The 17,199-nt window shown below is 39.3% G+C and overlaps 1 protein-coding gene and 1 non-coding gene across 13 annotated transcripts in view; both read left to right on the top strand.

Moving 5' to 3' along the window:
* EPRS1 (glutamyl-prolyl-tRNA synthetase 1) overlaps positions 1 to 17,199 on the top strand; it is an 83,250-nt gene that overhangs the window by 19,283 nt on the left and 46,768 nt on the right. For 4 of the 12 annotated variants that reach the window (XM_070055328.2, XM_070055326.2, XM_070055327.2 and 1 more), the window contains exons 6-12: positions 747 to 841; positions 6,211 to 6,337; positions 6,894 to 7,086; positions 8,828 to 8,999; positions 11,156 to 11,389; positions 12,920 to 13,004; positions 13,461 to 13,520. In XM_070055328.2, the coding sequence (XP_069911429.1) occupies positions 747 to 841; positions 6,211 to 6,337; positions 6,894 to 7,086; positions 8,828 to 8,999; positions 11,156 to 11,389; positions 12,920 to 13,004; positions 13,461 to 13,520 (966 nt within the window). Of the gene's footprint in view, positions 1 to 746; positions 842 to 6,210; positions 6,338 to 6,893; positions 7,087 to 8,827; positions 9,000 to 11,155; positions 11,390 to 12,919; positions 13,005 to 13,460; positions 13,521 to 13,792; positions 13,814 to 17,199 lie in introns of all 12 variants that reach the window. The other 8 variants (XM_089312209.1, XM_051820582.3, XM_051820580.3 and 5 more) reach the window with 3 other exon arrangements.
* Positions 16,587 to 16,695, top strand: LOC149122536 (U6 spliceosomal RNA). The gene has a single exon (XR_016220031.1). It is a non-coding gene; the product is annotated as a U6 spliceosomal RNA (small nuclear RNA).

Genomic DNA, 17,199 nt, shown 5'->3' with positions numbered 1-17,199 from the left:
CTTAAAGCCATATACCAGGGGCCGGCGCCATGGCGCACTAAGTTAATCCTCCACCTGCGGTGCCAGCATCCCATATGAGCGCCGAATTCTAGTCCCGGTTGCTCCTCTTTCAGTCCAGCTCTCTGCTGTGACCTTTCTTTCAGTCTCTCCTTCTCATTGTCTGTAACTCCACCTGTCAAATAAAAATAAAATAGAAAATACAAATAAAATATCCAGTTGTAGTTGAGGACTCTTCATTGCCTAAAACATGAAAGCCAAGCTTAAAAGTCTCTTCCTGTTTTGGACCTAATCTATTTCTGCTTCCTTATCCACACATCCAACATGCATTTCTGACTTTTCATGGACATTACACCAGTCTTCTCTGCCTTTGTGTCTTCGCTTTACTCCTTTACGTGCACACTCATTTTACACTTGCACTCTCCATGTGATACATTTCTGCTTATTTTTTTTTTAAGGTCCAGTTTGGTTCTTATCCACTTTTTTCCCTGAAGCAGCGATCCTAAATATTGTTGATTGACTCCAACGTAGTGCTGGAACAGCACCTTGTACACATCCATGTTACTGGCACTTGGTTTTATTTATATCTTGCACCAGGTTTTAAGTCTTCAAGTGCAGGGATGATACTGTAGTCATCATTTTTCTCATATCCAGTATGGCACATAGTAGGTACTGACTGTTTGTTGAATGGTTGTATTCTTAAGCATCTAACCATATAACTTTGTTATTGTGGTTGTTCTGTTTTCCAGGTACCTGAGAAAAAACAAGATGTTGGGAAATTTGTTGAGCTTCCAGGTGCAGAGATGGGAAAGGTTACTGTCAGATTTCCTCCAGAGGCTAGTGGGTAAGAAGATATAGCTTCCGTTTATAATCAAATATATTTCATGGGAAAGCTGTAAACCAGTTATTAAGTACTTTTAATATTAATGGTTGATGATTCTGAAGAACATAAATAAAATTTCAGTTGTGGAAGTTAAAATCCCAACTAAACATCTTGATAGTTTCTTAATTATTAGTAGGTAATGTTAGTTTATTTAATTTGTAATTTTTGTTCTCTAACTTAATAGAAGAGACTACATTTTTATTCTACTTAAGACAATTTTTTTTTTTTTGAGAGAGAGATTGAGAACTCACATCTTCTGGTTCATTCCCCAAATGCTCACAATAGTTATGGCTGGGCCAGTCCAGGTTTCCTAATGGCAAGAAACCATCACTTGAACCGTCATGGCATCTCCTGTCTACACTGGCAGGAAGCTGTACTTAGGCCCCTAGAGCCAGGAATTAAACCCAGGCATTTGGATATGGGACACAGACAACTGCTAGGCTAAATGCTCGCTCCAAGAATTTTGAATAGCCCATTAGTCAGAATGACTATTTTGGCTGGTGGCTGCCTGCTTGGGGATGCTTCCAGGTTTGCTCAGTGTTTCCCAAGGCTGATGGGAGAGTCTTTGTCTTTACACACCTGTCATCCTATTTGAAGCATGCTGGACAGGTTTTGTAATAGAGCCTTTAATGGCTAATACTCTAATACAGTGCCTCATGAAAGCAGTTACTTTACTCAGAAACTTAACCATTAGGAAAGTATTGTGTTGTGCTTTATAGATAACATGATCATTTTTCTCAAATGTAGTTTAATTTCCGATTTCACGTACTGTAGCCAAGTTCTCACCCATCTGTAGACAATAACAATGAATAGGTGAGGGAGCAATTCTCTTTTTGCTATGTATTTTATAGTTCTTAACAAACTGTCTTATAAGTACCATTAAAAGCAAAATCAATTAGAATTCCACATTTTCTCTAAAAGTTTGCTGATTGAGGTGGTGAAATAAAGGATAGGTGGATGGAAGAAATTACTGAAAAATTCACAAACTTGATCATTAATTGATTCATAGTTACTAGAGGAATCATAACTAAATAATACTTATTTTTTAAAAGATTTACTTTATTTTTTTGAAAGTTAGAATTACAGAGAGGGAGAGCTCTTCCATCTACTGGTGCACTCACCAAATGGCTGCAACAGCCGGAGCTGCTCCAGGCTGAAGCCAGGAGCCAGGAGCTTCTTCCAGGTCTCCCACATGGGTACAGGGGCCCAAGCAGTTAGGCCATCTTCCACTACTTTCCAAGGTGCATTAGCAGGGAGCTGGATTGGAAGTAGAGTAGCTGGGATTCCAACCAGTGCCCATAAGGGATGCCAGCACTGAAGACAGCAGCTCCCTACTGCCCAAAATTCTGCTCCTTGGTGTGAGGGGTCATGGTTGTGCTGCTGAGTAATGAACTTAATGGTTTGAGTGAAAGCTACTTTATTAATTTTTTTTAGCAGTGGCTATTTATAGTTATACCATTTGGACATTTGTTCTTTCTGAATCTCTTTATATTTTTAGTTACTGTCACTTCATGGGCTTCCTCATGTTTGTATATTATAGTATATATAGATTTATGTACAATATGTAAAATATGTTTATCTGGTCTTAGTTATGTTGATTTCAAAGACTATATTCCTGTCCTAATTCAGTTTTGGGATTTGAAATTTAAATAAATGTTTAATTTTTCTTTTTTTTTTTTTTTAAGATTTTATTTATTTGAGAGGTACAGTTACAGAGGGAGGGAGAGACAGAAAAGTCTTTTATCTGCTGGTTCACTCTCCAAATAGCCACAATGACTAGAGCTGAGCCTATCTGAAGCCAGAAGCCAGGAGCTTCTTCCTGGTCTTCCACACGGGTACAGGGACCCAAGCACTTGGGCCAGCCTAACTGCTCTCCCAGGCTGTAGCAGAGAGCTGGATCAGAAGAGGAGCAGCCAGAACATAAACCAGCACCCATACGGGATGCTGGTACTGCAGGTGGAGGCTTAGCCCACTATGCCACAGCACTGGCCCCAATTTTTCTTAATATTTGTAATTTTGGTCTCTTTTCCTCATACTACTGCACAGTTCTTTTATTTTTTCTTTTCTACGTTTTACATGAAAAGCCAGAGGTTTAACTTTACTGTTTATTCTTTTTTTTTTTTTTTTTTGGACAGGCAGAGTGGACAGTGAGAGAGAAAGGTCTTCCTTTGCCGTTGGTTCACCCTCCAATGGCCGCCGCAGCCGGCACATCGCGCTGATCCGAAGCCAGGAGCCAGGTGCTTTTCCTGGTCTCCCATGCGGGTGCAGGGCCCAAGGACTTGGGCCATCCTCCACTGCACTCCCTGGCCACAGCAGAGAGCTGGCCTGGAAGAGGGGCAACCGGGAAAGAATCCGGCACCCCGACCAGGACTAGAACCCAGTGTGCCGGCGCCACAAGGCAGAGGATTAGCCTATTGAGCCATGGCGCCGGCTACTGTTTATTCTTACTCTAGCTAACTTGTGTATAGCCCTGTTATGTGTAGACACTACTAGGTGTATTACATATAGTCACTCATTTAATCCTAGTAGTCCTGTGAGAAAGGCACTTTCAGACATTTCTATTTTATTTTACAAATGCTTTCAGAAACTGATTCATAGAGCATGATAGTGATTGGTCATTGCCTCCTGGCTCTAGAATCCATAATTAAAAGTTTTGCTACATGCATGTGTTAAGTCTGCAGAAGCCCCATTCAGCATCAGGGGTTACTCACACAGCATGATTCTTACTCTGTTTAGCTATACTGTTACAGGCTATCTCTTGAACTGTTTTAGTTGCCTTGTGAGTATTTTATAGCCTTGTTAGCTTTCTTGAGATTTGGAGTTAAGAGAACCACAAATATTTTTCAGAAATAAAATTTTTTAGGATAAGATAGTATTTTGATTTTATCACTTTTCTTAAATTCCTATGTGGAAAACCAAATACGTTAATTGATAAATAGTAGGTAGTCAATGATTATTGGGGTTTTTAAAAAACTATTTAAAAAATAAATATTTGAAAGGCAGAGTCGCTGGGGCCGGCACCTTGGCTCACTTGGCTAATCCTTGCCTGCGGTGCCAGCATCCCATATGGGAAATGGGTTCTAGTCCCGGCTGCTCCTCTTCCAGTCCAGCTCTCTGCTGTGGCCTGGGAGGGCAATGGAGGATGGCCCAAGTGCTTGGGTGCCTGCACCTGCGTGGGAGACTAGGAGGAAACACCTGGCTCCTGGCTTCGGATTGGCGTAGCTCCGGCTGTAGCAGCCATTTGGGGGATGAACCAACGGAAGGAAGACCTTTCTGTCTGTCTTTCTCTCTCTCACTGTCTAACTCTTACCTGTCAAAAAAAAAAAAAAAAAAAAAAAAAGGCAGAATCACAACAAGATGGGGAGAGAGAATTATCTTCCACCCACTTGTTCACTCCCTATTTGTTACAATGATTAGGACTGGGCCAGTCCGAAACCAGGAGCCCGGAACTCCTTCTGTGTCTCCCTTGTGGTAGTAGGGGTCCAAGCACTTGGGCCATCTTATGCTTTTCCAGGCACATCAGCAGGGAGCTGGTTTGGAAGTGGTGCAGCTGGGACTGGAACTGGTACTCGTATGGGATGCCAGCATTGCAGATAGCAGCCCAACCTGCTGTGCCAGAATGCCAGTCTTTTTTTCTTTTTTTTTTTTTTAAATCCAACAAGAAACCATAACTTTTAATGGTAGAAACAGTACAAATTTCAAACCAAGCTGCAGTTACCACCACCCCCCTTTTTTTTTTTTTAGGATTTATCTTTTTATGTGAAAGTCAGAGTTACACAGAGAGAGGAGAGGCAGAGAGAGAGGGGTCCCACATCCGATGGTTCACTTCCCAAATGGCCACAATGGTTGGAGCCACGCCGATCCGAAGCCAGGAGCCAGGAGCCTCCTCCGTCTCCCAAGTAGGCACAGGGGCCTAAAGACCCGGGCCATCCTCCACCACCCTCCCAAGCCACAGCAGAGACCCAGAGGGAAAGTGGAGCAGCCGCCCCAACCGCCCCGATGGGATGCGTTAACTCACTGTAGTTACTCTTTTGAAACACCAAAAAGGTCCTTGTTTTTCAGATGGTTACATTGTTAATTCTGTAGTAGCATTTACACATCTTTAAAAAGGGCAACTGTTGCTACCACTTTCAACTGAAGCCAGCACAAATTATGAGAGCTAATAATTTAAACTTCCTTATTCCCTTACTAGGTTCATTTGCAGTAAAGTACAATTTCAGCAGCACTAGTATAGATTCCACTTTTCATAGAGAAAGGTGTTGTATAATATTATTAAAAAGTCCTGGCCGGCGCCGCGGCTCACTAGGCTAATCCTCCGCCTAGCGGCGCCGGCACACCGGGTTCTAGTCCCGGTTGGGGCGCCGGATTCTGTCCCGGTTGCCCCTCTTCCAGGCCAGCTCTCTGCTGTGGCCAGGGAGTGCAGTGGAGGATGGCCCAGGTGCTTGGGCCTTGCACCCCATGGGAGACCAGGAGGGGTGCCTGCTCCTGCCATTGGATCAGCGCGGTGCGCCGGCCGCAGCGCGCTGGCCGCGGCGGCCATTGGAGGGTGAACCAACGGCAAAGGGAGACCTTTCTCTCTGTCTCTCTCTCTCACTGTCCACTCTGCCTATCAAAAAAAAAAAAAAAAAAAAAAAAAGTCCTTTGACTTACTATATTCCTTGTAATTGTCAACTTCCCATAGAAACAGAAATGGTGTTTTCATAGATGCTAATTCTGAAGCATTGGTGCTTGACGAGACCTATATGATGATTTAGTTAAAATGTTTTATTTTATTTTGGCATCTTAGAAAACCAACAAAGTAAAACTGAAAAAGTAAAGTGGTGTTTTGTGGTTTCCTAATTCTCATATGTTCTCTTCTTCAGCCACCACACAGTGATAGTCTCAGAAGTACTGAGTACATTAGAAAGGTGCCCAGTTCTCAATAGCATCATATCTCACAAAGACACTGCATTGCAGCATTGGGAACAGTTTTCAAGGCTGTTTAACTAAATGACAGTTCCTCTCGAAAAAAGAAAAAGACAATAACTAAATGACAGTTCCTCTCGAAAAAAGAAAAAGACAATTCTCCTTAAGGTTATAATGTTTGTAAATCCCATGCTTCTGGGTTATTTTATATATGATTTTGTTTCTTATAATTATCTTATTAAAAATGTTGCAGTATTTTGTTTTCCTCTCAGGATCAGATTTTTGATCACAATCCTTGTTAGAAAGTAAAATATAATTACAGTATCAGTTAGGATTTTTTAGTTCTCTTCTCCTCAAGAGGGTTAAGTTTAAGCATTTAGTTAAAACCTGTTAATGAGTCTCTTTGTGAAATGTTTTTGTTTTAGTTACTTACACATTGGGCATGCAAAAGCTGCTCTTCTGAACCAGCACTACCAGGTTAACTTTAAAGGGAAACTGATCATGAGATTTGATGACACAAATCCTGAAAAAGAAAAGGAAGATTTTGAGAAGGTAATTAAAAGTGTAGTGATGACCCTTTTGCAGAAAAGTTAATTATAATTAAGAGGGTGACCTGGTACCTTTATGGTATGAAAATAAATTTTGTTTTCATAGTTGCTCTTTCCCCCTCATCTGTATGTTCTATGCCTGAGGCTTAAGCCAAGAATACTGAGCTTCCATACCAAAAACTTAAATATATTTTTTTTTCCCCAGTTGTCACTTAGTTTACCTAAATGTTGTATTTTCCTGTACCAATTTCTTGAATGAACTGGGCCCTGGAGATAGGTTTTCTTTTTATCTATACAACCAATAATCAGCTTTTCCAGAGTAAATGGGAAGCTCGCTCATGAGATCAGCATTCTCAGCTGGAAATACAGAAGGTTACTGTAAGGAGTATTTGTCTTGTTCTTTTCTCTTCTGATCTGTAATCATACAACTTCCACAACCATTTTCAGGCTGTATAAAGCTGATGGTGTTTATTGCTTTTACCCAAGTACAGTATCAAGGATTAAAATTTATGAAAAAATACAAAAGATATTCTGATGGTTACTTTGGTTTCTTATTGCAGGTTATCTTGGAAGATGTTGCAATGTTGCACATCAAACCAGATCAGTTTACTTACACCTCTGATCATTTTGAAACTATAATGAAATACGCAGAGAAGCTAATTCAAGAAGGGAAGGCTTATGTGGATGATACCCCTGCCGAGCAGATGAAGGCAGAGCGTGAACAGAGGCTAGAATCCAAACACAGACAAAACTGTAAGACTTCTTTGGAGTTTTCTATTTTAACTGATATTCTTGTATTCTGCTTCTTTAGTGGAACGTGATTTCTTTTCTACAAAAGAAGCTGGTTTGAGACACATTTCGGAATATGATTCATGTTAATTCGTCTGTTAGAAATTTTTTCTCTTTCTCCATAGTCTTTTTTTTTTTTTTTTTTTTTTTTTTTTTTTTTTTTGAGATTCATAAAGATTTATTAGAGTGAAAGACCTCCAGTCAGAGCGGCATGGAGGGGGCACCCAAGAGAAGAAGAAAACCCAAAAGGCCCCATGACAGCAGTGGTTACTTTGGAATCTGGGCGGAGTGAAGGGCTTTTCACTCCATGTTCTTTACCTTAGTATTTTGTTGCATCTACAACTGCATATGAAATGACCAGGCCCCTGTGTGCAGTCTTTTGCATTATGTTCATTTGTTTTGAAAGATTCCTTCTGCAATATTTTTTAGTTCTCTTGAGTATCTAGCCTTTCTAAAATGTTTAATAATAATATTAGCATTCAGTCTTTTTTATTTTTTATTTTTTATTTTTTTGATAGGCAGAGTTAGACAGAGAGAGAGACGGAGAGAAAGGTCTTCCTTCCGTTGGTTCACCTCCCAAATGGCCGCTACAGCTGGCGCACTGCGCCGATCCGAAGCCAGGAGCCAGGTGCTTCCTCCTGGTCTCCCATGTGGGTGCAGGGCCCAAGCACTTGGGCCATCTTCTACTGCCTTCCCAGGCCACAGTAGAGAGCTAGACTGGAAAAGGAGCAATCGGGACAGAATCCGGCGCCCCAACTGGGACTAGAACCCGGTGTGCTGGCGCTGCAGGCAGAGGATTAGCCAAGTGAGCTGCGGCACTGACCAGCATTCAGTCTTTTAAAGATTTATTTATTTGAAAGTCAGAGTTACACAGAGAAGAGGCAGAGAGAGGGAGAGAGGTCTTCCGTCCGCTGGTTCACTCCCCAATTGGCCACAATGGCTGGAGCTACGCCAATCTGAAGCCAGGAGCCAGGAGCTTCTTCCAGGTCTCCCACGTGAGGGCAGGGGCCCAAGGACTTGGGTTGTCTTCCATTGCTTTCCTAGGCCATAGCAGAGAGCTGGATCCAAGTGGAGCAACTGGGACTCGAACCGGCACCCGTATGAGATGCCTACACTGCAGGCGGCAGCTTTACCCGCTACGCCTCAGCCCCAGCCCCAGCATTTCTTATTCTTGACTTGTCTTCTAAGCTTCTAAGTTAAGCCGTTTTCATTTTGTGATTATATTGCCAAAACTTATACACTGTGTTTAAATCTTGAGTTTTATATTTGTTTGGTATAGTAAATTCGAATTGTTATAGTCTTTTTTATTTTGAAAAGTTGCTGTGCAGTTTTGAAGTTAGTTAATAACTGGACTTTTAGACCTATCTTGATTCTTAGAGTGTAGATAAAATATCCAGTACCCTAGTAGTTTCCATAAAAGTTTAAGTTTTCTTGTCTACGTGGACCAGATTTTCCATATTTCCTACTTAGGTAGGGCCACAGGCATTTGAGATATAGAGCTCTTTCTTCTGAGATCAAACTGTTTTCTTTCACTATCTGTTTTCTATCATCTCTTATTTTCTTGGATTCAAGAATATCCTGCTTCTCACTGGGATGACTGTAGGGGCTTCCATGGAGCCTCCTCAGCTGGTCACGGGCTAATAATTTGATTTAAACCAGATCAGTAATATGTTAGATAAGATGTAATGTACATGTCCTTTTATAGCAATTGAGAAGAATCTACAAATGTGGGAAGAAATGAAAAAAGGGAGCCAGTTTGGTCAGTCCTGCTGTTTGCGAGCAAAAATTGACATGACTAGTAACAATGGATGCATGAGAGATCCCACCCTTTATCGCTGCAAAATCCAACCACACCCAAGAACTGGCAGTAAATACAAGTAAGTGCATCTCTTACACTATGCTAGTTAGCTGCCCGTGCCTAAGCTTTGACTCTCTTTGTAAACACAGAGTAGATGCAGAATAGTCAAGAAACCTGGAACTTTGTTCATCTGCAGATTTGCTGGTGTTCTGTAAATGCTTATAATGTTTCAGGGCTGTTTATTCACAGTCAAGATGATAGTAAAGCCACTTCTAAGATCACTTCCATCTACAAAAGTCCTTTAGTCTGCCTCAATTTACTTTTTATGTGTTGATTAGGTATACTATGGTATGTTCTTTTAGACGACATTTCTCTTCCTATAGTAAACTTTGATTCTACTGGACATAAATTGATTCATAAAATGATAGTGTTGAAAATTTATACAAATATAAATAAGAAAGTGGCATGTGTTTTTGTTGTTTTATTTAGTTTTCTGTGTGGTTTTTCAGAATAACAGATATTTTCTCCTCCTTCCAAAAAAATTCATTATATAAAGCAAACAGATTGTATTTATGAATGATACTGAATCTGTTAAAAGCTAAAATTGAAAATAATTAAAAATAAATTTAAAAAAGTAAGCAGAAAAATAAAATAAACCATAGACCATATTTTCTGATACTTTGAAGAAGCCTACCATGTACCAATGCTGAATTACAAATTGTGAAGTGACTGGTCAGTATAAATGAGTACCTGGCTAGCTAATGTGACTTTCTTTAAATTCATGGGTATGGATGTGTGTACATGTGTAGGCAAATATGCAGTGTGTGTGTGTGACATTTTATCAAGTTGATTGCTCCTTTGAATACATTTGGAAAAGTTTATTTGGATACACATTTTCAGGATCAAATAATTGTGAAATATACTATTTTTAACATAATAGTGATTGTAAAACATTATACATGTTTCTAAAAATTTTTTTGAGGCACAGAAAGAGATAGGCAAAAGAATTTCCATTTACTGACTCACCCTCCAAATGCCTGTAATATCAGCCAGAAACTGATAACTGAGTTCAAGTCTGCCTTGTAGGTGGCAGAGACCCAAATATTTGAGCCATTGCTCGCTGCCTCCCAAGGTACATACTAACAGGAAACTGAACCAGGTTTGAAACCCAGATACTGTAGTGTGAGATGTGGGCATCTCAGCTACCATCTTTTCTTTAAGATTTATGTACCCATTTGAAAGATAAAGTTACAGAAATTCACAAGAGGAGAGACAGAATCTTCTATCTGCTGATGCACTCCCCAAATGGCCATAACACCCAGAGCTGGGCCAATCTGAAGCCAAGAGCTTCTTCTGGGTCTCCCACACAAATACAGGGGCTCAAGTACTTGGGCCATCTTTTGCTGCTTTCCTAGGCCATAGCAGAAAGCCCAATTGAAAGTGGAGCAGTCAGGACTGAAACCGTTGCCCATATGGGATGCTGGCACCACAGGCGGAGAGGCTTAGCCTACTACGCCACAGCGCCAGTCCCAATAAAAATCTTTAAAAAAAATTTATATCAAAACTATATGTATGTTGTACATATTATTTTAAGCAGGAATTAAAGATTATTCTATGTTAAGTGGAATTTTGATTAACCTAACAATTCTTTTGTTTGTTTTTACATGTCAGAAAATGTAATGCTCAGTACTTGAGTATGTTAAACTACAAAACTGTTAACACCCTTAGGGCTTTATTCAATTGAGATTTTACTTTTTTAAAAAAGTTACTCTTCCTCAAAACTACTAAATATATTATTGTTGGTTCTTCTGTGATACACATTGGCCATTACTGAAATATTGATTGTTTCATTTGCCAAGCTAATATCCAATTGTGTGCTAAAAAGTGCAGACTTGCTTTTTTGTTTAAATATTGAATGACTGATTCATTATTTTAAAAGACTCTTGATATGCTTTGACTATTGAGTCATAAGAACTGTTGGTTTTTAAGAAACTCTTAACTTGTCAAAGAATTATACTTCAAATTGGTATTGGGGTGGCCGTTATGGTGCAGCAGGTTAAACTCTGCGTGGAACACCTGCATCAGCTGTTGGAGTGCAGGTGTGAGGCCCAGCTACTCACCTCTGGCTGCTGAGGCATTTGAGGAGGGACCCAACAGATGGAAGTATTTCTGTCTGTAATGCTTAATTTAAGATGGGAAGGGTGATTGTTTCATGTTGATTTTCTTTTTTTCCAGTGTTTATCCAACATATGATTTTGCCTGCCCCATAGTTGACAGCATTGAAGGTGTTACACATGCCCTGAGAACAACAGAATACCATGACAGAGATGAGCAGTTTTATTGGATTATTGAAGCTTTAGGCATAAGGAAGCCATATATTTGGGAATATAGTCGGCTAAATCTCAACAACACAGTGCTATCCAAAAGAAAACTAACGTGGTTTGTCAACGAAGGACTGGTAGATGGATGGTATGTTTAATGTTACTAGAATTGACCAGAAGTGATAACATGCTATGGTATATCAGTGATTTTAAACTGCCTGAGTGATGGGAAGGGTGACTGGGAGGAAGTCCTGTAAGATTCCTGGCTCTTACCATCATTTCAGTGGATACATTAGAGTCCCTTCTCCTTGTTTTAATCCTGCAAACATGAAGTGTCCATTATGGACCGTGGCACACGGAATAAAAGACACACATAAAGGCACATCTTCAGCAGATCTTAGCATTAAATAGAAAAGAGGTCTTTCATAAATCTGGTTATACCTGTGGAGGTTCTGAGGTTTTTCTGTTCAGCTGGGTCCCAGGAAGGCCAGCATACCCCTTATTTGAGATGGCAATGTAAGTGGTCTGTCTCGGTGGTGAGGACTCACCTGTGGAGCAGTGTGCAGAGGATTAAATACATAGAAAAAGTTAAAAAATCTCTATAGTATATATATATTTTAAAGATTTATTTATTTATTTGAAAGAGTTACACACAGAGAGAAGCAGAGACAGAGACAGAGAGAGGTCTTCCATCCACTGGTTCACGCCCCAATTGGCCATAACTGCCGGAGCTGCGCTGATCCAGAGCCAGGAACCAGGAGCTTCTTCCAGTCTCCTATGTGGGTGCAGGGACCAAACACTTGGTCCATCTTCCACTGCTTTCCAGGCCATAGCAGAGAGCTGGATCGGAAGAGGAGCAGCTGGAACTTGAACCAGCTTCCGTATGGGATGCTGGCCCTGCAGGCGGCAGCTTTACCCGCTGCACCACAGCACCGGCCCCTCTGTAGTGTTAATAACTTATAGGATTTTGGTAAGATAGAGGAGTATAAAAGTTGCCACAGTCTTACAGCCACCTGTCTCTAAATGAAACCTGTTCATGTGGATTATCATGTTTGATAAGTCTGAAAATTTTTTCCTGAATTAACAAGAATTGTATGTTTATATTAATATCAGTGTAATAGTAATCAAGACATATATTACGTAAATGTTGAAAAGTACTTATTTTGTCCTTTTAATTATGGAGCTAAATTTGATAAAAGACAAGTTTATCTTGGGGTCCATAAAAAGATGTTATTAGTTATTCAGATTTGCAAATTCCTGCAGAATGACAACCTATGTAAATATTTTCATGTGTGTATTCATACATGGATGACATGATACCGTCTTATCTGAATCTCATGGTTATGAATAGTGTAGGGGCCTTGAATGTTAAACAAAATCAAATAAAAATGTATTACATTATGGTTTTTCCATACTTGAAGACGTCACAATTGTATCTTCAATTATGCTTTTACTATTTCTAGTTGTACATTTAATTTACTACAATATTAACTAGAAACAGTTTTCCTCTTCCATGATCATGTGCTCACTGGTGTTATGTCCAATTTGTATAACTAACTCTTCGTTCAAATATAACACACTGAGTATAACATTATTATTAATGAAGGTATCCTCGACTAGCTACATCTATGCATTTTTTTAAACCTCCGTGGTATTTAAAATTTTACATATTTCCTAGGGATGACCCCAGATTCCCTACGGTTCGTGGTGTGCTGAGAAGAGGGATGACAGTTGAAGGGCTGAAACAGTTCATTGCTGCTCAGGTGAGTATGGCTTCACTGGCTGAATTTTCAGGTATTTCTATGAATATCCTTTTAATTATTTCTGCTCTAGTCCATGTTTATGCCTTATGATATGAGGGCAGATTTTTTTTTTTTTTTCCACAATGGAGCAAGTGTAACACTGTTTAGAGTAGTGTAAAGTTGAGAATGACTTAACCTCTTAAGTCAGGATTGTACGAAGGCAGCTGAAATATTTTGACCCAGTGAAATACTGACTCCTTTTGACTCTGATCAGTGTATAGACTGAGCTTTTACCATGAACTGTTAAGGGGGTAAACAAATTAGTTTGTGTGCATTAAAATGTTTTTTATTTCAGTAGAAGTAAATTTGCAAGTATTTATTAGATTTGTTTTTTCCTAAACCTGTTTAGATTGAAGTAGAGATATATTCTAAGTAATTCTGTAGCCCTTAAAATCATTTTTATTATTGTTTTTCTAGGGTTCCTCACGGTCAGTTGTGAACATGGAATGGGACAAAATCTGGGCATTTAACAAAAAGGTAAATGTTTTACTGTCAGTCCTCTTTCCTGATGCTTGACTCTGGATTAACACACTAGTAGAGTTCATTAGTGTGCTTATGGTGGAGAAAAATTTGTGAATATTATCATTTTGCAGATTTTCAGGAAAATGGAATGTTTTCCTTTTTAAAATATATAAAGAACATTAAGCCTATTAGCTATCCAACAAGTAACAATGATTGAAACAAACTTGGAGTTGTTTTTCCTCAAATCTTTTTATGAACACTCTGCATTTCATTTTTCTGCTTTCAAGCTGCGAGTTCTCTGTAAGAAGGTATTACTTAATGCTTTTATTTGCCTTATTTAAACATAGCTTTTAGCATATTACATGTTATGACTTCAGATGTTAAATAGCTTTGAAGCACAATCACATTTATATCAAAGACTTGCTCATACAAACCCACTGAAAATGCATTATTCCTAGTTTTAAAAACATTTGTCCTCTGGTTTTCTTAGAGGCAAAGGGAAGTCTTGGCTAAATCCTGTCTGCTGTTCCCTTGTGTACTAGGAGGACAGAGTTTTAAAATAACGTGTTTCACTGAGTTGTATTGAAGATTCATTAAATGTAATTCCGTAGTGTTTTTTTTTTTTTTTTTTTTAACTATTTCTTAAGTGAAAGTCCAATGTGGAATACTGCATGTTGACATTGCCAATTACTGCTTGGGAGCAGATGCTTGGACACTATAATAAGGCAAATCATTAAAATGCCATGTTTTAAACTGTGGTTTCTGTGATTGTGTTCTGTAAATTCTTTTTTGTGATTGCTGCTTGATTGTGCTGATGTCTTGCTTCGAGAAATAGTTGTCTTGCATGTGCCTTAAATTTAATCATTTATTCTTCTCTGTTGGGTTAGTTTTTTGATACATAAAGGAATTATTAATTGGTTCTTTGTGTTGCTGCAGTTACTGATAATAAATATTATTAGAATTTGTAGGCAAAGTTAACTTTGGTGTACTTTTCATTAACAATCCAGTTTTTAAAAAAATTTTAATAAAGTTATGTATACACTTAGTTCAGATATATGAAATGTATATCAAATAATTATAATCAAATAATTCTGTAGGGCCTGTTAAGTTGATCCATATTCCCTTCTTTCAGCTTTTCTAGATAATTCTGTTGGTATTATTGCTCATATCTTTAAGTGAAATATTTGTGTTGACACTTTTGTTAGGTTCTTGGTGTTATCAGTTGATTTCCCATGATGTAAGATGAAAATTTGGGGTTTCACTTTTTCTCATAACCGTTTTTCTCATAGTTGATTTGTTTTGTTTTGTTTTCACTCTGTCATTTGCTTGCTCTTCTAATTCTGTCTCAGACTCTCCACAGGTTGTCTAAATTTTCTGCCAAGTTGCTCAGATGCCTCAGGTGTTCCTTCAGTTTTGTCTTGGACACTCTTCTGTGGGAGCTGTTCGCCCTCATGTGATCTAGACTGGGCTTCTTGGTTTCCACAGCTGTGTACCCAGGTCTCTTCATCATTGTCCTGGTTGGGGGATTGTCTGCTTCCTTCTGTTTTATTACCTTGTTGCTTTCCTGTACTGTATCCTCTGATAATACCCTGAGAAGGGGAGCCCAGAATGAAGATTTTTGAGACCTTGTATGTGACTTTTTTACTTTGAAATTTCAAGGTGATGTACATTGATGTTAGGTGTATTTTCTTCCATATCCATTAGAAATACTTGTCGTTTCATCTGGAAACTCGTTTCTTTGGTTCTGGAAAATTTTTCCTGAATTCATTCTTTTTCTTTGTTTTTTTTCTCTACTTTGTTTTCTTTATCTCACAGGAACGCTTCCTGTGAAGATGTTGGGGCTACTGGACTGGTTTTTTAATTGTATTTTCTCTTTCACGTTCCATCTTGTCTTTTGTCCCTGCTTTCTGGTAGAGCTGCTCAACTTCCCACCCTTCATTTGAGTTTCTTATTTATGCTATCACATTTCCAAGGTTTCTCTTGTTCTCTGAGTTTCCAAAATAATTTCCTATTTATATTTCATGATTTCTTTTTAATATTTATTTATTTATTTGTAAGAGTTGCAGAGAAAGAGGGAGAGACAGAGAGCTTCCATCTACTGGTTCACTACTTGGATGACTGCTTTGGCTAGCACTGCGGCAGACCAAAGCCAAGAGCTTCATTTGGGTTTCCCACATGGACAGCAGGGGCTCAAACACTTGGGCTATCTCCCGCAGCTTCTCCCAGGCCATTAGCAGGGAGGATTGGAAGTTGGAGTAGTCAGGACACAAACTGGCGCCCATATAGGATGCCAACATCACAGGCAGCAGCTTTATCCTCCACGCTACAACACCATGATTTTAATAATAATGCCCCCCCCCCCCCATTTGTAGATTCTCTTTCCTCCAGTTGTTATTTTGGTTTGTTTCTTTCATTTCAAAGACATTTCTCAGTTAACTTATTAGCTTAGTTATTTGTTTGTGTTTAATGTGGGAGACTGAGGAGTGATTGGCAGCCCTAAGGGTAAGGGTTGGGATTGTCAGCTGCATGTGTTTCTGCGGATGATCTGGCTGGGTTGGTTAGTTGGAGAACCTCCTTGTCAGGACCTTTGTATCTTGTCTGTTGGAATAGACAGTTTTCTAGGAGGGTGCCTTCTGTCACCTGCCTGAAGTATAAAGGCCTGGCTGCCAGGGCTCTGGAGCTGAGTGCAGAAAGACGGCTGAGGGCTTTGACATCTAATGTCACACATTCATTGCTCTCCTTGTCTTCAGGGCAGTACCCTTACCTTCAGCTCTTTTGCTGCCCCCTCCTTTTCACAGAGTGAACTTCTATCTTTGTTGAGAGGAGGGGCAGTTGCCTGATGATGTGGCATGGAGAAGGGGATATTTCCATTTGTTTTTCAGCTTCTAGATTTTAATGTTGTCTTCTTTCCTTTCTGTTAATCCTTCTTGGTTTGTGCCCTTAAACAAAACAATACCTCTCATATTGTTTTAGAGGAGATTTGGGAGTGAGTGAAAGGAGATGAGCATTTTGAATCTGCTTTGTTTATCCTGGTGTCTGTGGATTCTTTAATCTTTAAACACCATCTTAAAAGCAGAACCTGTGCTGGTTTCAGCTGCCCACATAGTGAAACTGGAGTGATGCAGAGAAGATTATTAGTGTGATCCCAGCCCCAGATGACATGCAAATTTGGGAAGCGTTCCATGTTCTTTACTGTGAAGTCAATAAAACACAAAATAGGCAGAAAACAACAAAATATAGAGTCATGTTTAAGTTTCATTGGTAGTGAAAGTGAAAATCTGGTCATGTACTTTCTATTTATATTGTTGGCCTTCCTGATGGCTTCCTACACTGAAACATACCCTTTCCTACCCCAGAGGTACGGACTGTTATGTAGACTTCATGTCACAGCGGTCTCTAACTAATGCTTAGTTATTTTCTAGCTTGCTTGTTCTTTATAAGCAGATAAAATTTAAGTGAGCTGTCTGTGAACTAAATTTAGTGAGTGCCGTGGCATTATGAAATAAGCTTAAAGGCAAAAATCAACCATTATTCTTTGGGCTCCCTCCAATTCTTGCTAACTCAGCATTTTTAAAAACAGCTTCTATTTCAAAATTAGCTGGAGTTTTTTATATGCTTTTTTGGAGACAGAGCCTTATCTTCTGAGTGAATTATATATGGTAAAGATAAGATATGATGCTCCAGTGATGTGGCG

The sequence above is a fragment of the Oryctolagus cuniculus genome, chromosome 13 (assembly GCF_051225735.1).
Source record: "Oryctolagus cuniculus isolate XC-2025 breed Fujian yellow rabbit chromosome 13, ASM5122573v1, whole genome shotgun sequence".
Lineage (NCBI taxonomy): Eukaryota > Metazoa > Chordata > Mammalia > Lagomorpha > Leporidae > Oryctolagus > Oryctolagus cuniculus.
This window is presented reverse-complemented; position numbering and strand designations above follow the sequence as displayed.